Genomic DNA, 23311 nt, shown 5'->3' with positions numbered 1-23311 from the left:
ATAATTTTTACCTTTTGCTCAGTCCCTTGTCCCACTGAAAATAGAGCTTTTCTGCTGATTTTGAATGAGCTGAAATTTCACCAACATTTATAACTGAAGAACAGAAATTATTTTTAGCTTTTGGGACATTAAAGCACTACCATTTTAATCATTAAGTCAGTGAAAGCACACAGTTGAAGTACTGAATTCCACTGAGAAGAACCTAATTTTCCGTCTCAAATGATACTGAAAAAAAAAAGAATAAAAACTCTAGCACCCTTGAGAGACGTTACCAAAACCCATCCCACTTCCCCAAACTCTCTGCTGCTAGAAATAAATCCTTATCGAGCGAGCCGTCCAACTGCAGCGCAACCGCAGCAAAACGCCGCGGCACGGAGTGAGATCCATCTCTCCCAAGGTTTCCAAGGGAAGGCGAACAGAGCTGGAGGAGGAACCCGGAATGCCTGATTCGCAGGGATTCCCGAGGGCAGGAAGGCTGGCGCGCCCCGCCGGGCACGGCGACGCGTCCCGCTGGGACAGGCCCGCAGCGCCATCGGGTGGCCGCACCTGCCCGTCCCGGCTCTCCGCGGTGTCCCCGCTTCCCCTCTCCCTGCGCCTCCCGGCTCTCCGCGGTGTCCCCGCTTCCCCTCTCCCTGCACCTCCCGGCTCTCCCCGGTGTCCCCGCTTCCCCTCTCCCCGCACCTTGCGCCGCTCCCCGGTGTCCCCGCTTCCCCTCTCCCCGCACCTTGCGCCGCTCCCCGATGTCCCCGTTGTGCCGCACGGTCCCGGCTGCCCGCGGTGTCCCCTGGAGCCTCCCTCCCGCACAAGCGCCCCCGCAGTAATTACCCTTGTGGCTGCGGAGCTGCGGACAGACCTGTCCAGGGGCTGGGGGCTTCTTCCCTGTGAGGAAGAAGCACGCACTGGTGTGTGCGGGGACAGCGGGGCGCGCCGCTGTCCCCCCGGGCGAGCGGCCGGCGGCGCCTTCGGGCATCGGGGCCGGCTGCTCTCCCTGGCGCGGCGGCAGGGCGGGCTGCTGAGAAAGGAGAAAAACAAACGGGGGAAATGTAGCCCTGCGCGCATCCGAGCGCCAGGGCTGCCGCTGCCCCCGGCCCAGCGGGACGCCGCGCCCCCCCCCCCCCGCCGCCCCGGCCCCCGACCCGCCCGGCCGCGCCCCCCGACCCGCCCCGTCCCGACCCGCCGCGCCGGGGGGCTCAGCCATAAATACGGCCCCGAGTGGCGCTCCCGGACCGGCGCGGCTGCGGAGGGGGTCGGGGCAGCAGCCAGCGCTGGTGGCCTCGCCTGGGAGAGGCTGCGAGAGTCTGGGCTCTGCGCACCCGCCCGGCCGCAGAGCAGCCCGGTCGAAGGCCCCTCCGTTCCGAGCCCCTGGCTGTCCTCTCTGGCCTAGCCGCCGTCCCCTCTGCCGCCCCCATGGACTTACTTGGCCCCATGGAGATGACGGAGGGCTCCCTCTGCTCCTTCACAGCGGCCGATGACTTCTACGATGACCCGTGCTTCAACACGTCGGACATGCACTTCTTCGAGGACCTGGACCCCCGGCTGGTGCACGTCGGGGGTCTGCTGAAGCCCGAGGAGCACCCGCATCACCACGGGCACCACCACGGGCACGAGGAGGAGCACGTCCGGGCGCCCAGCGGGCACCACCAGGCCGGCCGCTGCCTGCTGTGGGCCTGCAAGGCGTGCAAGAGGAAGACCACCAACGCCGACCGCCGTAAGGCCGCCACCATGAGGGAGCGCCGGCGGCTCAGCAAGGTCAACGAGGCCTTCGAGACCCTCAAGCGCTGCACCTCCACCAACCCCAACCAGCGCCTGCCCAAGGTGGAAATCCTGCGCAACGCCATCCGCTACATCGAGAGCCTGCAGGCCCTGCTGCGGGAGCAGGAGGACGCTTATTACCCGGTGCTGGAGCATTACAGCGGGGAATCGGACGCCTCCAGTCCCCGCTCCAACTGCTCCGATGGCATGGTGAGTGCCCCAGGGAGGACTCCCTGCCACCAATGTGCCCTGGACGCTGTTGGTCCAAACCTGAGCAGGGCGAGTCACCTCCTCCTGCCCTTCCTATAGCAGCTGCCTTCTGTACCTTCCCAGGCAGAAGACAAAATCCTTTCTCATGCCTTGAGCACCCGCAGCAAGGGGAGGTGGGGTCCCCACATGGCAGGATCTTTGGGAAAGAAGATCTCTTACACACTTTGTTCCCTGGGATAGGAAGTAAGGCAGGTTCCCCATGTCCTGGAGGAGCCAGGGCAAAGCTGGGGGAGAACTTTGGGAAGCTGCCTGGAACGTGCACTTGGCGGCATTGCCTGTGATCCCATAGCTCCCGAGGCATCTCTGTTTCCATCTTGTGCTGTATCATTACCTTTGAATCCTCTAAGGACAGCAGAGAGCAAGGGCCCCCTCAGACATGGTAGTTACATGGGAATTGGTAAGAGTCTGGGTTTTGTTTTCTGCCATTCATCATAACAACAGGAGGAGTGTCTAAGCAACAAGCATTGTTTTTCTTGACGCTTAAGAAAAAGATTCTCCATTTCTCTTCTCACTCACTTCATCCCCTCCATAGATATTTACAAGCAATAGGAAGGAGAATCCAGGCTGTTTGTACATTATGGGCATGGGAGAAGAAGGGTGGGTGCCAGAGAGGGTGTCTTATCCCTGCGTCTGTTGGCTGGGGCTGTAGGTTAAGCCTCTGGTCTGACTCTGGGCTGGTGGGATGTGGTGACCAGAGTCCAGGACAGCTCTCTGGATAGGCCATGAACTGCCCTTTCAGACCAGAGATTGCTTGTTGTGCTGTGGTGGGGATAGTCATTACTGAGTTGAGTATCTGCGATTATGAGATACTTAACAGACTGGAAAGATTTACACAAGGGATTCCTCTTCAAGATACAGCCTCTTCTAATACAGGAATTTCATTGTGGATTAAACTATTGGAAACAAAAATATTAGTCAATATTCTAGAGCATTTTCTATCCAAAATGGAAATGGGAAGAGAAACTGAAGGAAATACAAAGGGACAAAGTAGGCAAGCTTTTAAAGAGGAATTCATGTTTAAAAAAATCTTCAAAAACTAAATTAAAAAGACATAGTTCCCCTTTCACACAGGTCTCAGGACACTCAGGTCTCCCTGTTGTAAAGATACATGAAGGGCTGTATCTGATCAGAATGCTGGAAAGTCCCATCTCATCTGTAAAGGTGCAGCATTCAATGCAAGAGTGGTAACTTTCCTGTGAAACAGCTGTGCCACATAAAATATTCTGGGGTGGACCCCCTTCTAGGCATGTTTTTCCTTACTCAAAGAATCTACTGCTTGATGGCATTTCAGACAGGACTGGAATGATGGCAACAGACCAGAGCCTGCAATATGAAATTAGATGGTTCCCGGGATTTGGGTAAGAGTCTGACCTCACTCAGATTTCTCTCCTTCCCAGATGGAGTACAGTGGGCCTCCTTGCAGCTCTCGCAGAAGGAACAGCTATGACAGCAGCTACTACACAGAGTCCCCAAATGGTGAGTAGATGCCCTAACAGCAGTGTGAAACACAGAGACAGGGGCAGGCAGTGCAGCAGCTTTCCTGTGCCTGCTCCGTGTCAAGCTGGGCTGAGAGAGGAACCTGCCTTTCCCAGCCAGCAAGCCATTGTTGCTGGTAGAGGCACTGGATTTCCTCTAGGTGTATTTGCAAACATGGGGATGTGTTATAGCTGTATTTACCATTTTGCAAATCTAACAGTTGGATAAAAGTATGTTATTGTCTGCAACTAATTTCAGCATTTAACCATATTTACATGAAGACTTCTTACTCTGTCATTGATCCAAAATGGAGTAATTTATGATTGATTTCAAATCTGCTCCTCCCTTTCTATGGACTCAGTGAAGGCTTAGATCCTCTCTGTCCCCAGAGCAGCACACTGTGGTTGGACCTCTCTTCCATTTTGAAATTACAATCTATTTTGTGGTAATTGGTGTCCCTCACCAATATTTATTTCTTCTTAAGTCTTCACATGCCCACAAATGTGCAGTGCCCACTGATGTTAATTACCCACTGGATAATCTGAGCACCTTTTTGTCTGTTTTTTAGATCCAAAGCATGGGAAGAGTTCTGTTGTTTCCAGTCTCGATTGCCTCTCAAGCATTGTAGAGAGGATTTCCACAGATAATTCCACATGCCCTATACTGCCTCCGGTGGAAACTGTTGCTGAAGGGAGTCCCTGTTCCCCTCCGGAAGGAGTGAATCTGAATGATGGTGGAGCCCAAATTCCTTCTCCCACCAGCTGCACCCCACTACCCCAGGATAACAGCAGCAGCAACCCCATCTACCAAGTGCTATAAGGACCCCTCCAGCTGGACTGCACCAAAACCAATTTGCTCCTCGCTCAAGAACTGCCTTCTAAGGTTGAAAAGACTTCTTAAGACTTCCAATTTTAAAATATCACTGAAAATTCCTTCAACTATCTAACTTTGCAAACCTGTATCACTTCAAAGTACACATAGTTATTTATTGGTTGTTAAACTAAAGTTATTTAATACATCTAGAGATAAAATTGTATACCATGAAATGGCCAATGTTTAATCTCGGCTGTGGGGAATAGGAAGCTGGCTCTTGAATGTGGAGGAAAATAGAAATCTACAGCAGTAGTGGCATGATAGATCCTTCCTATTACTCCTGTTCTGGCCAAAATAAGGTTGTGGACCATTTTTTATAAACCTTTTGTATAATTGTAAATAAGAGTTGCTTTCCAAAAAAAAAAAAAAAAAAAAAAGAAGAAAAAAAAAAAGAAAAAAAGAGCAAAAATAAATAAAAAGAAAAACCCAAAAACTTAAAAAGGGGAAAAATTTAAAAATATTTAATATTGCTTGGTTTGTTGTGTCAAACTTTAACTTTATATATTTATACGATGTGATTGCCAAGAATGTTTTCAACAGTATTCTAAATAAAGACCCTTATTTATAAAATCTGTGGTGTTATCTTGACTTTCGTTAGGGCTTCTAGAATTACTAGTGCATTTAGGAGTGGTATTAGATCTCTGCCTTGGCAGGAAGAAGATACAGGCTCTGATTCAGCAAAGAAATCAAGAACATGCTTCAGTTGCGCTACTTTGCATAAATATGCTGCTGTCAAGGGGTCTCCTTTCTTCATATTCTGTTGTGGTCACTGCTAAACCTAAACCTGAGCATCACAGGTCATTATTAGAAGGATCAATAAATAAGGATGTTTCTCCTCCTGCCCCCAAAATTTACAATTAGATTTGTAGTACTTGATCTTACAAAGATGTGTTGAAAATAAGAATCACAAAAAATTAGACTCTCCAAATTCCAGTGTAGCTACTGAAACCATACAAAACTCACAAGAACAGGTACTACATTTTGGGACAAGAGTTCATGTTTTTCATTCAAGTTCTATTTTTCAGGTGTTTGTACCAAGTTCTTGTATTCTCAGGTATTAAAAACTAATTGCAAATGAGTTTTTGTCATAAAGTTCAAGTCACAGATCACAGTTTTCCTCAAGTTCAAGTTGGAATGTAGGCCAAAGATAGGCAGTTTTAATTTGGATTTGAACTTTATGCATCTCTGGCAGCACTGCTCCAGGGATTTGCTTCTTGTTTAGAGCCTTTCTAAAAATAACCAGTGGGCTCTGTTTCATTCAGTATCTATGTGTAACCTTGAAAGCTGGCTGTGCAACTGAAAAATGTTTAGCCCTGAGCTGGTTGTCATTGGAAAGTAACAATCGGCATTTCTGTGCATCTGGGCAAGAATTACCAGCAAGTACAACCTGTTTCTTATGACATCCCTATGATTTATGGATTTTGTAGAAACATCACAGTAAAATAAAAACAAAAAGCACACTGAAAACTAATCTAGGTATCGTCATCATCCCTAAATACTTTGATGACAGACTAGTCATTGTGTGCTCCGTTAGGTGACTACTATAGAGGGAGTTTGTGCAGCTCTTACTTTAAGCAGGAAAAAGGAACAGGGAACAGCTAATTCCAGGGAATGTCTCCCACTCCTTTAATCATGTATGGCCTTGAAGATCAACATTCTGTGGAGAGGAGCAAGCTGCTATGTGTTGAGCACAATGCAGTTTCTTCTCCTTTTTCCTGACACAGTCATGCTCCAATCTTGGTGATATTTCTGAAGCCAGAGGGGCAGGGATGGTAGCAGCCATAGGTATTCCTTCCTCATCCATGAGCTTGGGATCATGGTGGATGATAAATCAGTGTCAAGGCATGGGACCATTCTGTGGAGTAGCCCAGGCTCCCACAGACCAGAGGAGACTCTGAGGCAGGACTGGCCACTCATCATCTTCATCAAAGTCTGACTTTGTAAAGGTCTCCCACTGACTCCCTGTGGGCAGAAAACACTCCAGCCCATAAAGATTGAGCTTACCCCTTTCATTTTTCCTTTAAAAATAAAAATCTAACTAATTTGAGAATGTGCTAATTCATACTGTCATGACTAAGGAGGGCCTTAACTAAGGCTGGAAAAATAGCCCAGGTTAGTTGGAAGCCCGTATCCCTTACAAAAGCCAAGGAGAGACAGTTGCCTAACAAATCAGGACCTCACATATCATCAATATAATTTTCATTGCCTTCAGCAATGAAATCAGGCCCGCAATGCTAAAGATTCAAAAAAATGCTTTTGTGAAATACTAAAGATCTTTTAATCCCCATAATATGAGGCTGGTAAAAGTATCCATTTTACTGCCAATAAATGGTGACCAAAGGTACTTTGGCAGCTCAAGAATGACAGAGGCTCTGGACATGCTGGCAGCACACAGGTCATGCCTACCTTACTTGTACCCCACTTCTGAGGGACACAATGGGGGGTACCTGGCTGTAGGGCTGGCATGGCAGAGCAGGCACAGGGCACTTGTGCTCAACAATGTACATGCAGTTCCATGTGAAGTCTTGTATATTGCATTTCACCGATTTATTTTAGCCACCAGAGTTTCCACATACTGATGTTAATGTTACAACAGAGAACAGGCATTTAGCACATCCCAAAATAGATGGATGGATGATGAGGAAAAAATATTCATAGGTTTCCTATGCAGAGCCCATCTTTCTCCCATTGATGTCAGTGAGAAAAGTTCACTGGAGTAAGGCCAAAGGGCATCAGCACTGATAAATACATGTTTAGGTTACAAATATATTTCTTTTTTACTTAGATAAGTAAAATTGTTCCCTTGTGCCATCTCTTCCTGTTTATTTCTAAGGTAATAAATATATTTAAAACAAAGCCCTGTGCATCAAGAGGACAGCATGTAACTGATAGAAATATATCCCTGCCTATGAGTAAATATTTTGAGACTAGTAATATTTGCATTCAGAGCTTTAGTTCTGACACAGCCAAGAAGTATATGCAAGGCTAATGCAACATATACAAACTTTGGTTCTTGAAATGGACTCCTGAAGATGAATTTAGGTCTTTAGGGTTGATCTTACAAGACAAAATGCAGTCTGCCTTGGTCTACAGAAACCCTCCAGCATGGGCTCTGAACACACACTGATAGTCTGAAAGTTTATGCCACATAAACTTTCCAGTTCAATATAATGTTTCCTAAGGAACACTGCCTCCACAGGTAAAGTCATACAGATACAAACAAATAAAGGAAAGTAGCTGTCTTCAAACATAATGATAAGTGCACATATTAGGAATGTTTGATTTGATTTGGTAGCTTAAGAAAGCACTGCATGACAAACCCAGTATTACTGGTTTATCTCACTCAAACCACTGCTATGGAAAAAGTGAAGCGGAATACATTTATACCTCACTTACATGTAATAAATGCTCCGATTTTACATTTCATCAGATCATTTGCCAGTATGAGAATGAAGAGCATCTTTTTCCTACTTTCAACATTCCACAACAAAGTGCAATAAAATTGCAAATAACAATGTTAAACACCATTTCTTGCATTATCATAGCAGGAAACTGCTACAGAAGTATTTCACATACTGAACATCCAATTTTAGGTGAAAGATATATGAACTATTCTTGGTATATGTTTTCCCTTTAAAAAGATTTTAGCATCTGTATCCAAATACATTAAAGAAATATTAAATTGGCAGTTGCTTCACACCAGATGCTGCTCATCTAAAATGACTTGTCATTTTCAACTCAAGATAAAGACCTTAAAAAAAACCTTGAAAGTGGACAGAAAAGCAGTTTTCATTTCACATCTTACATTTTGCAGAGATATTTGAAAGGTTCAAAGTGTGCAAAGGGCCAAAACTGCCATCTTCAGAAGAACTACATCCAAAACAGACAAGGAAACCTTTGTACCTTATACCTCATGAATTGTAAGGAATGAACTAATTAATATTTCATTTTTCTTTAAAGATTTCCTTGAAATCAGTAGGAATATTTCCAGCTTCACTAGGAATATTTTCAGGCTACTGCACATAATACTGTCTGGGATAGCGCTCACGTAGCAGTGCAAAGCCAGGACAAACTCCCTGCTGTGACCCTTTGCTCGTGCTCTGGTCACTGACCCATTTCTGTCACAAAGCTTTCAGATGTGCCGATCCCCCTGAGCACAACCCTCTGAACAAGCTGCCAGGCTTTATTGCTCACCTGATCTTGAAAGTACCATCCAGAAACTGCCCCCATAATAGTGCTGAAAGTCTACAACAGTTCCTAAATGAGTGGCTGACACGGAGCCTGTGATAGCAGGAGATGGTATGAAGGTCATTTCACATAACTTGCGTGCGGCAATCTTGGCTTCACAGGCAGTTGGTAAAAAGGCCTCTGTAGAGTCAGAGTGCAAATCTCTGACAGCATGACCTGGAGATCATCTTGGAAGGCACATACAAGTACCTCATTAAGCACTATTTACTATCAGCTCACCCTCCCTCAGCCTTTCAAATCACTGGTTTTCTAGTAAAACTGTTGAACAGCCATGACCTCCTCTCCTTGATGGATGCAGCATGCTCCCTTCTCAACAGGCTTGTTGCACAACTGGGAATGTCGTTAAAGTGGAGACCTTTCCATATTTGACGTTTCAGGGCTAACGAGGGAGGGGATGGTCCCTAGCATAATACAGAAGAGATGTCAGATATTCCTTTCCCTCCCAGGACCCAGCAGGATTTAGGAACATGTCTGGCAGAGCCACTTGGGTCAGTACAAGGAATCCAGAAATTTCCCTGTGGACCCAGAAACCTACATTTTGCATACACAGTCACTTGTGAATAAAGATCTTAACACTGTAAGCTAATGGTGAAAACTGTAACCATGGGATGATAGAAAACCTCAGGGGCTTCCCAATAATACAGTCAACATGGCACTGAATTCACATTTTATTATTACAACACCAATAACTTTTATCATCTACAGGCATCTTAGCAACATCAACCGCTGTGCTATTTATGTAATATTCAATGCATAACCTCATATTTATCAATAGCAAGGCAAATACTGTAACTTTTTCTTAAAAATTTACTAAAAGCTCTAACAGACAATAACCCACTTAATCATGTGATTGAAGGAGGTTGCAATTTTCATTGGGATGTTGGTTTTTTCTGTTGGGAGTCAGGTTCATTCAGAAGCCTGTGTCTCAGCATGGTTACCCCCAGTTCTGCATATCCACGGCAGTAAAGGGGGTCCCCCCATCTCCACAGTTCTCCCTAACCCACCTCACCTGACCTTGAGCCTTTTCTGGTCCAACAGCCACATCTGCTGGGAAAAATATTAACTACATTTCTTCCTGAAATCATTGCTTGGTGAACTCCACGTTGTTTTATCATCTTTCCATAATGTAAGGTTTGTTGGTGCAGAAACAGCAAAGATATTCACAGTCTCCAGACAGCACCTGGAGACCCATACATTAGGAACATCAAGAAAAATATATTGGAAAAACCAATTTCCTCCCTACCAAGAACCTTCTACAGAAACAGAGAGAAAAAAATGTAAGAATAGTATGGTTGGTTGGTTTTTGGCTTTTTTATTGCTAGACAAATTCTGGGGCACCACTCTATTTTTCTTTAAGTGAAAAATAAAGACAAAAGGAGGGAGAAAATGGAAGGTCTTTGACTGCATTGTATGGCCTGTGGTGAGAGCAGCGGTCCTGAGGGTGACAGGCTGCTTGCCAAGAAGGCAAGTGGGGAAGATGCAGAGGAACTGCAGATGACAGCAGGATCACAATGACATTCTCTGGTCACAAAGTCCCTCAGTAGACACAAATCTTGGCCACTGGACCCAGGAAGGTCATTTCCCCCTCTACTCTGCTCTGGTGAGATCCCACCTGGAGCTGTGCCTCCAGCTCTGGGTCCTCAGCACGGAAGGGACATGGACCTCTTGGGGTGAGTCCAGAGGAGGCCACCAAGATGATCAGAGGGATGGAGCACCTCTCCTGTGAGGAAAGGCTGAGAGAGTTGGGATTGTTTAGCCTGGAAAAGAGAAGGTTTCAGGGTGGTCTTCCAGTACCTGAAGGGAAAATACAAGAAAGATTAAGAGAGGCTATTTAAAAGACCAGGACAAAGGGGAATGGCTTCAAACTGAAAGAGAGTAGTTTCAGATTAGATATTAGGAAGAAATTCTTTACTGTTACAGTGGTAAGGCACTGGAACAGGTTGCCCAGAGAAATTGTGGGTGCCCTATCCCTGGAAGTGTTCAAGGCCAGGCTGCATGGAGCTCTGAGCAACCTGGTCTAGTGAGAGGTGTTCCTTTCCATAGCAGAGAGGTTGGAACGAGATGATCTTTAAGGTCCTTTCCAACCCCAACCATTCTATGATTCCTTTTGTACTTTGGCCACACAACATTCCTGTCTTTCACATCTATGCTCTACTTCTGAATCCTAAACCAAATGAAGCAATACCTTTTTGTTCTGATTTTTTAAACTTGTTTTTATGACACCTGTGAGTTTCCTGAGGCAGGAGCCTAGACAATTTGGGAGCTGCCGCTTCCTACAGTGTGAAAACACATTATTGAACGGACAATCAGTATGTAAGCCTTTCTCCAGGCCACCGGAGGGCAGCATTTCCATGAAAAACAGGACTCCGACATCTTTTTTTTTTTATTTATTTTTTTTTTATTTTTTTTTTCTTTTAGTGTATACATTCCTTCTTTTCCCCCTAAACTCTCACATCTAACTCTTTCCTAGCTCAGGTAAAGAGCATCATTTCACCCCTTAACAACTGAAATCAATGAGCCGAATTCCTACCCAGTGTAAATTCATCAGTCTTGCTGGCAGAAGTTCGGGATGAAGAGCATCACAGAGCAAAGCATTTATACAGCAGCTTGTAAAGGGAGACCCATTCTCCATCCAGGGCACGTAATGCTCTCATTACAGATCTAATGGCATAGAAATACAAATGGATGCAAGGGGGTTCATGTGTCACACGTGTTCCTTTGTATGGGACAGGTCACACTTACATCCCTTTGTTCCCTTTGGAAAGGAAGCGGGTATGTGCTAGGCACTCATGCTCTACGCTCTCAAAGGCTGTCCTCTGCAGAACTACACGCTTGAAACAGCTTGCAGTTGAAAGCCAGCTGCACAAAATGTAGTCCCAAACATGCCTTTCAAAAGCTTCACAAATGCCAATTACATTAAGCGATAAGAAAAAAAGCAACGAAGTAATGTGCCTAATTAACAAAGCTAGAGATGGAGCCAGCCACTTGGTTTGAAGTACTTCCAAGAGAGATGTTAAATGCAATGGTCAGGGCAACTCTGGAAGAAATAAATTAACATGCTGGGTTAATATTTCAAGCTCTGTGGGAGTAAAAACTGTGTGTGGTAAGGGGAAACAAAGGTAAAAATATCACGGGGTGCTATTCTGCTTGTTTGTTTGCTTGCCAAGGACACTTTAGCTTTTGCCATTTATTATTCTTCATGGTATGCTCAAAATTATGCAAGAAGACATAAAAGTGTCAGCATTGCGTCACTGGCCTTCCTAAATTTATCTTTTACCCACCTGTTAAATCTCAGCTCAAGGTCAAGAGAAAAACCGTTTTAAGTGAATGCACTATGAGATAGACATGTTAAAGAAAAATATCTTAGGAGGGTTCTTTTATCTTTAGTACTATCTGCAACCACAGCTTAAAAGATTCCCTACACTATAGAACAACAGTGGAGATTTTTCTGGTCCTCATAAATAAGAACTGACTGACAGCTGCCTGGTTCCAAATCTTAGATACCTGTGGTTGGGAAAGCTCAGGCCATCACAAACTCTCAAGTTCCAGCAAGTAGTGTGGTTTGAATCCATTCCAGTACTCATCTGTTGGCAGCTGTTTCCATCTGCTCCTTCTTGAACCATTCTGCTGACTCCCTAGGGAAGAGCAGGAAGATTGTCACGCAATGAACTCGCTTGTTGTGAGCTGGCTGCTCATGTTTTACCCCAATCTGTCATCTCACCTCATCTGCTCTCTGGCCTTTTTTTGCCATGAGAATTCTGAGCTCTGCTCTCAACCTAAGGGAGAAAAGAAACCCCAAACCAACCATTCCTCAAATTATTCCTTCTTTTAAGTACAAATAATTATTATGAACAAGAGATACAGAAAAGATTGAAAAGATCACTTAGTCCTCACAGCTGAACCACACAGTGATTCCTGCATGTACGTTTTGCAGCTAACAGTGTCTGACATACCTTCACTTTGTGATGAGGGAAGGCAGATGCCCTTCAAGTGCTCCATGACCATTGCCTGTGGCCTTTTTTTTGTTTGGTTCTGTGGTAAAACAATGGAGAAAGAAAAAAAAATCAAAAATAACATTTTCTACTTTAGATATCAGTGTTTATGTTTCCAGACTTTTAGCTGAGCCTTTAGGAACTTTGGTTGACTGAGCAAATGTCTATGCACATTAAGGCTCCTCTCTTAATTTGTCCCATTGCTATTTTATGTACTTGTTATCTTGATATCTACACATTAACATTAATTGGCCAGACCAAGCAAAAGATTTTATTTTTTCTTAACCAAGATAATTAGTTTTATATTTTCATCTTTGAAAGTTTTAATTTATACTTTGATATATTATCTCTAGCCTGATTTCCAATTGGATCAAATCCCCTCAAATCTCTTGGGCATTCAAAACTTTCAGGTGTACCTGAAAATGCAAACTTTTGTTCAGAGACATCTTTTTTTTTTCAATCCCAAAGTACCTGGAAGTACATCCCTAAATAAAAGCAGCATTCTGCAGATCCTATTCAGCCTAGGGTTCAGAGGGGAGAAATAATCAATAAGAGAAGCAATACAACAGAATATGCAAACAAAGCTGAAGATTCCATTAGTAACACAAATGCAATCATCTGGATTTTGCCCTAGCCAGAATTCTACATATTTGTGGGTATATTGGTCAAATTACCTCCTGAGGGCTTTACAAGCATAAACTCAGGAAAAAAGAGTAGTTTCTCTGACTTGCCATGTCACCTTTTCTGTGCTGCACTGTCCTTTGCAGCGTGCATCTGTCTGCTTGGATTATGCAGTGGTCAAACTGGGCCACACGAGCACAGCACCACTTCAGCACTTCTGCATGGAGACCTTTCTATGTAATGAAGGCTTCTGAAGGGGCTTGGCATGATAAAGCAATTAAGAAACATCTTTGCCCACATCCTGAATTACTACCACACAATCATTTCCTCCACTTTTTAACAGGCAGGATAAGCTGGAGAACAGTTTCAGAAGAAACTGTAAAAATCTATTGTTTGTTTTAATTACAATTGGAAAATTTTCACAGAAAAAAAGGTCTTTATTATAGACTTGGGAACTGGACCCTCCTTTTTTCTCACTGCTCCATAGGAAAGCCAATAAATATGCTATTGTAGGCCCTCTTAGGATGAGAATCCATCCTAGTAGAACAGAAGGGTCCAATATTATATGAGAATGGAGCATTTCTTAAGGAAGACCCAACTCTAATTTCTTGCAGGCCAACTCTGAATATCTTGTCCCACTGTGATCCTTCTCTGCTTCCTCATTATTTCCCAATTCCTTCTACTGCTGGGCTACCTAAAGGCAAAGACTACAACTGCAAAACCTGGCAGAACCCACAGATGAATCAGACTGAATCAGTAAACAATGACTAAAAGTGCAGCGTCATAGGAACAAGCATATCACTGTGCCTCAAGTTAAATCATTTAAATACAAACCCGCTGCAAATCTTAACAGGAATTCCAGCCACAGTCTGGAGGGCTGGTATAATCCTATTGCACTGGGATTACTACAGAGGTCTTCCCCAGGTCCTGGAAACTCTGGGTAGAGCATGTTCCTGCTTCCTGGAGTGCAGAGACCATTCATTATAGTGTGTCCCAGAAGGGAAAGGCAGAGGACAAAGTAATAGAGGTGCCATCCCTTCACTATTGCCTTTCTTCTAGCTCTCAACACTTCATTTAACTGGAACAAAAGGCTGCTGTCAATGCTAAGGCATAGGCCCAGGCATGAAACATGATAAAGAAACCTTCATTTCCCTCAGCTGGTCCAAGATGTGGGACAGAAAGTGGATTTTGCTTTCCATTTACTCACATTAATATTGTACACATTCTGGCTTTTGACAAAAGAAATGCAGCAGATTTCATCCTTAGTGCCAATTCTTTAACTAGCATCACTGGAACTATTATACTTTATATCTCTTCATATGCAGCATTCAAATAATTACTTCAACAGGATTAAATGTCATATTTCATAAAACTGGCTGTGTAAATATTTACAAAGCTAGAGAACAGAAAAGACATCTCAGAGTTATTGATTCATGTCAAATATTGAAAAGCTGGGTTAATCAAGGGATTTAAGCAATGCTTGAAACCTTTGAGTCAGCATTGTTGAGATTTATTTAAACTACTCTTACCTTTCAGCATCTAAAGTTTTACAAATCGTTTATAACAGTAAGGACTTACAGGCCATTTTCTCATCTGTTTGTCTGAGGTCATTTCAGTTACTGTTGTGAACTCATTAGGCTGAAGAAGTAATAACAGCTGTGAAAAGTTATTCAGCAAATATAAAATTCTAATTTCACTAAAAAAATAATTTTAATAATTAATTGTTCTAATTATTTTGTTCTACTATAGAAATAGCCAGCTGATGGGCAGGCATATACATTTTATAAAATGGAGCATAATCCATACTCCTCAGTCAGAAACCGACCTTAATTTTTTCTGGTTTTTTGGTGGTTAAATGAAAGAGATACACTTGCAGCACTGAGAGCTGCATGCCTTTTTCAAGAAAAGACTAGCACCTCCTGTTCTGTATTCTGTATATAGTAGTTGTGAAATACATATGTCTGTATCTATGTGTTTGTGTCTGTTGCTATGTTCATGCACCTGTAAATTGGCTGAGATCTTAAAAACATAATGACAGCATTAGTAGAGTTTTGTTTTCAGAAAAGGCTGACTAGGCCAGTCTGAGAAAGTCAAGGACCTTCTAGGACCACCAAAACAAATCAACTAACAAAATAAAGCCAAGTCCCTGGCCTTTTCTGAAACTCTGGCTGTAGTACATGGTAGGAATTAAATGGTTCCAACCTATGTGCCCTCTTTTGGCAATGCAGATTCAGAGCCCTCAGGATGACTGAGCTCAGCTCATACTAATGAGTTTAGATAAGGGGTTTTTGTTATGTGCTGACAGGAAACTTCCAATTGTAAGCTCAATTTTCCTCATCACCAGCTGGATTTTTGCTGGATCACACCTAGATCAGCACAAGAAGAGGGACAAATCCATACCCTTTCATAACACGGCATTGTGACAAAGTAGCGCATTAGCTGTTTGCCTAATTTCAGATGCTTAAAGTAGATTTTGCTATGATTTAGCACCATGATTTCTTGAGGAACAATTATTTCTGTTTTGGGGAGGATCTCATCAAAGAAAAATTCTGACACTTTTACTACAGCCTTGACTTGAGGACGGGCTCCTAAAGAAGCTCAGTGCCTCACCCAGGCCAGCTACATGCTGGATTTAAGGAGCTGGGGCTGAGACAGATGACTCAGAAGTTTTTTGCAGTGCTTATTGCCCTTTTTGCCAGGAAGGTGCAGTCTTCTCTTTCCCTACAGGTAAAACAGTTTGGAAATCTCCCTAGGCCTTCAGCAAGCAGCAGAACACCACTTCCACCACCTTACTTGTGGGCACCATCTCCATAATTGTATCTGCTCGGTTCCATTTCCCATCAATTTTCAGCAAAACCAAATGGATTCAGATGAGAGTTTCTCGGTTAACAGAGTGGGTAAAGACCAAAGATGGTCTCTAACATGCCACAATATCACTTCCATTTTTTTCCAGAGCAGCTTCCATTTATCTCACAGTTTGAGGCATACTTTCTGAAGGGTCCCAAAGGAATTTGCAAATCAAAAAGAGCCATCACTCAGAAATATCAGCCCAGTAGAAACAGATGAACAAGTGCAACTCATCAGGCAGAGCACAGAAAATGCTTCTCAGCTCAAAGCAAAGCCATGCAAGACTTGGAAAAAATGGATGGGAATGAAGTACATATTCAAGCAAAGCTGAAGTAATTAAGAATTTTAAAAATCCAGCTATAAAAGTGCAGGAACAAGCATTTAGCCATAACTTCTGCTGCTCTGGTTACTCTCATTAAAAGCATCATGACTTCTTTGGAACAGGCTTTGGGCTACACATCTCTTCTATGACTCCCTCAGTCAACACCAAGCACAAACCCACAATTTTTTTTCTCCATTCTCATTCTTTCTATGAAAGGCTTTCATCCAATTAATGACAATTCAGAGGGGTAAATCTAGCCTTTCAGAAAAGTAAAAACATCTATGCAATTGCAGCTGCTTTATTTTTAAATTATTGTCAAGGACAAAATGAGTACATTGCATGCTGAAGTCCATCACAGCTTTCCATTTGAAGACCTCAAACCAAATGATTTACAAGGGTCAGTGCTAACAGATAGAGCAATTCACAGCATGATGTAATCTAAAACTGCACTGAAATACTGTTGACTTGTCATGAATTTAATACAAGAGAGCACAGGCTGAATTATAGCATTCAAGCATTGCAAAACTGGTCTTCCAACCCTGGCTGCCTTTTCTTTTGAGGTTATAACTCTTACAAATAATTCTCCCAGCCTCCCCCAGCTTTAAAACATTTTGAAAGTACTCTCCAGTAATATTCATTGTTGTACACAAAGTCACAGGTTCTCTCAACATCTCCTTTTCCTCTTCATATTGTTACAATGGGTCATTCTTTTTCTTTGAAGAGAAATTGAGTGATGAAGTCAGAGCTAGGCTTACATTTCAGGAGCAGGAGCTTCTTCAGCAGTCACCATTGTTGGTGTCCTCCCTAGAAACCCCAGTGAAGGAGGAGGCTACAGAGGAGAGCAGAATCAAGTACTCTTGACACACTAGTAAAGCACCAAAGCATACAGCAAAGCTTCCTGATGTGCAGTTCTGTGCCTATACAGCACTGGGATTTGGATCTGTCAATCCAGTGTCTTTGGTAAGAGGCAAAATATCTTCATACAATAATGAATATAATTAAATAAAATTTTAGTAAAAGGTTAAAACTTCACTTCAAATTAATGAGTTACTAAGTTTAGGAGTGTTAGGGAATATATGCTCAGTCATCTCCCACATTGAGAAGAAAGCTCCTTTGGAGTTAGAAATCACTGCAGTTCTCAGCTAAAGAAGTAGAGAGCAGGGGGGTTAATAAAAGAATAGCATGTGAACCCACTAGTTTATTTCTTTCAATTTTTAGACAGAATTTAGACTTCTGTCTGAAAGACAACCTACCTTTTATTGTACATGATTGCCCTGAGGATGCTGAAGTACAGGGCAACAAAGGTGATCCCAGTACACCAGACACAGAGGAGAAAGAAGGACTTACTCTTCTCATGTCATCAGAACAGTGAGGTGTCCTAACACCAGTGACAAAATTAGTAAATGGATTCACTCTCTAACTCAGCTACATAGTAGTTTGAAAACTAAAATATATCTATGGCTAAAAGTTATTCTTCCACTAGCACCACTAAAACTTTTGTGTTAGAAGAACAGCTAAAATTATAGATAGACCAACAGGACTGCTCAAAGTGCACATATACTCTCCTGACAGTAGGTGTACCACAAGGGAGACCTTCAGAGTGACCCTTCTAAACTCTACAGCTCATTTTCCTCACTGATGACAGATTTTGATCAACCCCAGCTCAACTTCGATGATCATCAAAATCTCTCACCACTTACTAGAATCAGGAAAAACAAATGTATTTCCAAGGTGAATGGCTTGGAAATACTACATTTAAAAATTTTCTGGTATTGCCACCTGCAGCTGTTGCTGCTATACATCCATGCTGCTATATATCCTTTTCCAAACAGATCGTGAACTGTTTGGATAACCTACTAACTCTGTGCTTCCTACAGAGGTCTCCCGGCATTATTAAAGCTGGTTTAGTTCTTTTTAACGTGTAAAACTTAGTAAAATTAATTAATAAGTTCGCTTAAAATGACAAGTTGTATCACAGAAAAGCTAGACAACTTGGGGACTCACACATCCACCTTCATATTAAGTCCTCCTTAAAGATATCAAATATAAACCAGATGTTTAAGGATTTAAAGATGTCAAACATAAACTAGAATAAAATCTACTTATAATATTCTTATTTTCTATGGGACTAGGAGGACAGAAGTGCTACTATCAAGTTTGGGATTAATCATAATTCCATAGGAAGTTTGTCTGCAAATTGGAACTTGGAAAATTAGATGATTTTGTTTGTTTATCATAATCCAAACATTTCTAATTATAAAAAAATTTTTTTTAAATTAAACTAGAATTTTATATTGCTATTTGGCAAGCTTAAAGCAAAACTTTGCTCAGGCACAGCAGCTGCTAGGCTGTCTTAAACCTTCCATTCCATGCAAACCAACAGCCATCCATGCAGTGTTATCAACTGTGGCTAATTCAACAAATGCAAATCATGCTGCAATCGACCATGCAAAGCAAACTCTTTGTGCCTTAATATGCAGTTATTTTGTGCCATAATCCTTGTTAAATAAGTATCCTTGTTAAATAAAGATATTCTTTTTGAACACTTTCCCTCTCAAGTTTCAACATAAACTTCAAACATGATGTTATCTTTCATTTTCCACATGAAAATGATGTCTAAACTTACGTTCCAATTTATATTTCTAAAAGATCTTTATTTCAGCAGCTATCTTGCTCCAGACCTCACAAGTTCCTGCTCGCCCATCAGTCTCTGATTTCGGGCCCTGTTTCATGTCTTTTGAAACATCCAACTCTTCTGTTTCTACCAAGGCTTCTTCATCAATTACAGTTTTAGTAACTTCAAAGAAACCTTGCAGGTCACTTAAGCATGGCCTCCCCACCTAAGTCCATGAAAACTCTCTTTAAACAAGCTTTCTAGCTTTTAACATGTACTCCCACATGACTTCTAAGGTCCTGCACCGCCCTCCTTCAGTTCCCCAGACAAGAAGGGAAACCCAAGCAAGGGAAGCTGCAGCACATCTCTTTCATTCCCACAGTCACCTTAGATCCCAACGCTGAAATTCCTGTAGAGAAATCGCTCACTGCAGGTAAGATAACATAGAAGGCAGGAGCGAATGAGTTGAGAAAGTCTTTGAAATTATGGATGTGACCAGGACCCACAAGCCTAGGATTCACAGGCCCTTAACATCTTTTCTGGGTCACCTGCCCTCCACAGCCTTCATTACCTCTCAGAACCTACCCTACAGTTCCATTGGTCCCCAGATCGATTATTATCAAAAACAGGCATTTACTATGACTTAAAAGAATTTTTGCATGTATTATTTTTCTCAGAGTCAACATCCTCTTTTCCTTTCTTAATGCCAGGCTTGGGTTCACAGCCCTCTTTTCCCTCTGTGTCCTCTGGCTGGCAATTCTCAAGGATTTTAGATAGTGTTTCTGTACTTGTGATTCTCAGATTCTCCCTCTGTCATCAACCTTTCTACCTCTGTTCAGTCTCAGTGCTGAAGCTGCTGTCTGGCATCTCTTTCTGGAGATTTTTTCATCAGTTTATGCTAGCTGAAGTGCAGAGTTGACTTGATTTATCCTCACTTTCCCATTTCTCATTCGTAGCCGATACGAGTAACATACTCCCATTCCTATTGTCTTCTCTCCCTTTTCCAAAGAGTTGCACACAAATAGCACCAGGTCCCAGGCCTTCCTTCTACCCCACCAGCTTAAACAGTAGTCTGTTATCACTTTCACAGGCAAGTCTGCTGGTTAGACCTCTTTGGAATGTCTCACCACAGCTACTGCAAACTTTTCTTTGCATCCCAACCATGCAATGCTCTTTGCAAGGAAGCTGCAGGCGACCAAACATCTCGTCTCACAAACCTGAGCACACTGACTGCTCCTTGACAACCTTCCACTTGCTCACCTGCTGTTCCCTCACATCTGAATTTCTCTCATACTTGCAAGTTCAACCTAACTGCATTCCCCTGGTCTGCCCTCTGCTGTTGAGCATGGTGTTGTCCCTACCACCTGTACACTCCATCAGCATTCCCTAACCATGTACCTTTCAACTGTATGTTTCACCAGGCTATCCCGTTCATCACGACATGACCTCCCATGGTCAATCCACAAAGGCTCAGTTCTATAGGCTTTCCCATAAGCCCATTCCTCCCGAGATGTTGGCAGTAAATAAAATACAGAACACAACTACATACCTCTCTTACTTCTTTTCCACACAACCATCTTCTTGCTGTTCTTCAAGTTCCTTGCAAGACAGGAACTGGGGGGGGGGGGGAGGGGGGGGGGGGGGTTTGAAACCTCCTTTGTCATTATTTGCGAATTAATGAGAACAAAAGAATAGAAAACACAAACCCCAAACTGCAACTTCCTAACAACATTGGTGTTAGGAAAAAACCCCAAGTGAACAGTAGGAAAAGATGGAGAAGTGGTGTAGGTGCATGGAACCGAGTAAAAGCACAACGTGATAAGAAGGGACAACCCTGCTCGTGAGGCAATAAATTTATGCCTGGGCAGATCTTGAATTCTGCCCTTCAGCCAGTCCGGTCCAGGCAGGACGAGCACAGCCGTGACTCATGTCAATGGTGCTCAAGAGGGTCGCTCAGAGCCGAGCGAGGGGCAGCACCGGGACACCCACCGCTCCCGAAGGGACTCTCGGTGTGACCACCGCGCGGTGCGGGAAGGTGAGCGGGGCGGGAGGGCGCTCTGCCCGCAGCCCCGGGTCCCGGAGCGGGCACCCCCGTCCCGGCCGCGGCGGCGGGCGCGGCCCGCGCTAGGACCCGGGCGGGAGCGGCGCCTGCGCGGCGGTGCTCGGCGGCGGGCGGGCTGTACCGAGCGGCTCGGCAGCGGCGGCGGCGGGAGGAGCGGCGGGAGGAGCAGCGGCAGCGCCGCGGGTCCCGCCGCCCGCACCGGCAAGCGCTCGACCCGGGCCGGCCGGGCGCAGGGGCGGAGGCGGCGGGAGCGCGGCGCTGTCCCTTCAGCACCGGCGGCGCCCCCAGCCCCGCACCGCCGGGAGGGGCGCGGGCACAGCCTCGCGTTCCCCGCGGGGGCTGCAGCCAGCACCGGCGCCCCGCAGCCCCGCGCACCTGTGGGCAGCGCCGGTGCCGTGATTTTTCTTCTCCCCCCCCCCCCCCCCCCCTTTTCTTTTTTCCTTTTTTTTTTTTTTTTCCCTTGTGCTTTTGGCCACGTCCAACCAGGGAAAGGCCCTCCCCCTCCGGCACCGCAGCGCCCGCGCTCCCGGAGCATGGCCCCCCCTGCCCCTGCCCCTCCGCCGCGGCTGCAGCTGCCGCGGACCCCGAGCGTCTGACTCCAGACGGAGGCGGCGCAGCGCCGGGAGCCACCGCCACCGGCATCGCCTCGGAGCGGCCCCGGGGGAGCGGGGCTGGCCGGGGCCCCTCGCCCCCGCGGGCCCGGAGCGGGGCTCGGCTTAGGCACCGACTGCCGCCGAGCAGCCGTCCCCTGACGGGCTTGCTGCCTGCCGTGCTTGCTTGGATGAGTCTGCGACATGCCTAATAAGAGACGAGATGGGCCAGGGCGACGAGAGCGACCGCATTGTGATCAACGTGGGAGGGACTAGGCACCAGACTTACCGCAGCACCCTGCGCACCCTGCCCGGCACGCGGCTGGCCTGGATCGCTGAGCCCGATGCCCACAGCCACTTTGACTATGACCCCCGCACGGATGAGTTTTTCTTTGACCGGCACCCGGGCGTCTTCGCCCACATCCTGAATTACTACCGCACTGGCAAGCTGCACTGCCCCGCGGACGTGTGCGGGCCCCTGTATGAGGAGGAGCTGGCCTTCTGGGGCATCGATGAGACCGATGTGGAGCCCTGCTGTTGGATGACCTACCGGCAGCACCGCGACGCCGAAGAGGCTCTGGACAGCTTTGGTGGGGCTCCCCTGGATAGCAGTGCTGAGGACGGAGACATAGATGGCACCGGAGACTCTGGTGATGGTGAAGATGAGCTGGAGATGACAAAACGCCTAGCACTTAGTGACTCCCCAGATGGCAGGTCTGGGGGCTTCTGGAGACGGTGGCAGCCCCGCATCTGGGCACTCTTTGAGGATCCCTACTCCTCCAGATATGCAAGGGTAAGCGATGCAATCAGCACCCTCATCAAAACACTCAAACCTCCCCGCGGTTCCACTTCCTCCCAGCATCACCAGGGTTCTCTCTGCTGTCAGAGCAGAGCAGCCATCCATGTGTGTGGCCATACAAAAATCACGTGGGGTCTATGGGGATGTAACCCACACTCTCAAGCAGGCCCCAGGCATGGGGAACTAGCAGATATCAAGGCCTGAGCGTATGTAGTCAGATGTGGGCCTCCAAAAACCCTTATTTTCTAATAGGCTCCTAAAACTCCCAGCTTGGGGCAGGGTCCTGGTCATTGGCCAGAGAGGTCTCCATTACGCCAGGTAATTTCCCTCTATGCTTAGATTTTTAGTCAGACATCCCCCAGTAAAGAGAGACACCTTGTCCAGCCCTCTTACAAGCTAATGGCTCTCTCCCCTTTACGAGATGGGGAAAGAATTATGGGAGCAGGCATTCCCAGTGGTACCAGGGGATTTGGAGAGTTTCAGCCTGGACTGGAAAGGGAGTCAGTGCCTTTCTCTTTTCTCATACATATCAAGTTAAATATTTATGAACATGCTTCTCTGAAAATGGGTAGTTCAGCTGCTCAGTCTGTGTCTTTTTCCCTTGTGGGAAATGCAAAGTATTAATCAGAGAAAAGGGTTTCATTCATGTAGAAGGGACACAGTGTTTGACAGGTTTCTTGCCTGCTAGTGAAGGACAACTCCTCCCCTCCTGGTGCCTGCAGTTGTTTTGGAAAGGGAATGCACACTGGTGCAGTTCATAGCATAGGTGTGGGTAAAAGTGGTCTGTAACAGTCATCCAACTGCTTTCAGTAGGCACCTCCTCATGCTATGAGAATAATTACATT

The 23311-nt window shown here is 45.1% G+C and overlaps 2 protein-coding genes across 2 annotated transcripts in view; both read left to right on the top strand.

The window, feature by feature from the left end:
* Positions 1–1407: 1407 nt before the first annotated feature.
* On the top strand, positions 1408–4317 carry MYOD1 (myogenic differentiation 1; the record flags this gene model as incomplete). The annotated part of the gene is made up of 3 exons (XM_084207215.1): positions 1408–1962; positions 3420–3498; positions 4067–4317. The coding sequence occupies 3 exons, from the start codon at positions 1408–1410 to the stop codon at positions 4315–4317; spliced, it is 885 nt and encodes a 294-aa protein (XP_084063341.1).
* A 17573-nt stretch (positions 4318–21890) lies between these two features.
* Positions 21891–23311, top strand: part of KCNC1 (potassium voltage-gated channel subfamily C member 1) — a gene marked incomplete at both ends in the record, with an annotated part of 103742 nt that continues 102321 nt past the window's right edge. The window contains one exon of the mRNA XM_084208471.1: positions 21891–22460. Coding sequence (XP_084064597.1) covers positions 21891–22460 — 570 coding nt within the window. The remainder of the gene's footprint in view (positions 22461–23311) is intronic.

Source organism: Fringilla coelebs (genome assembly GCF_963513975.1).
Source record: "Fringilla coelebs genome assembly, chromosome: 6".
Taxonomy (NCBI): Eukaryota; Metazoa; Chordata; class Aves; order Passeriformes; family Fringillidae; genus Fringilla; species Fringilla coelebs.
Note: the sequence above shows the minus strand (reverse complement) of the source record. Positions and strands in the feature narration are given on the sequence as shown.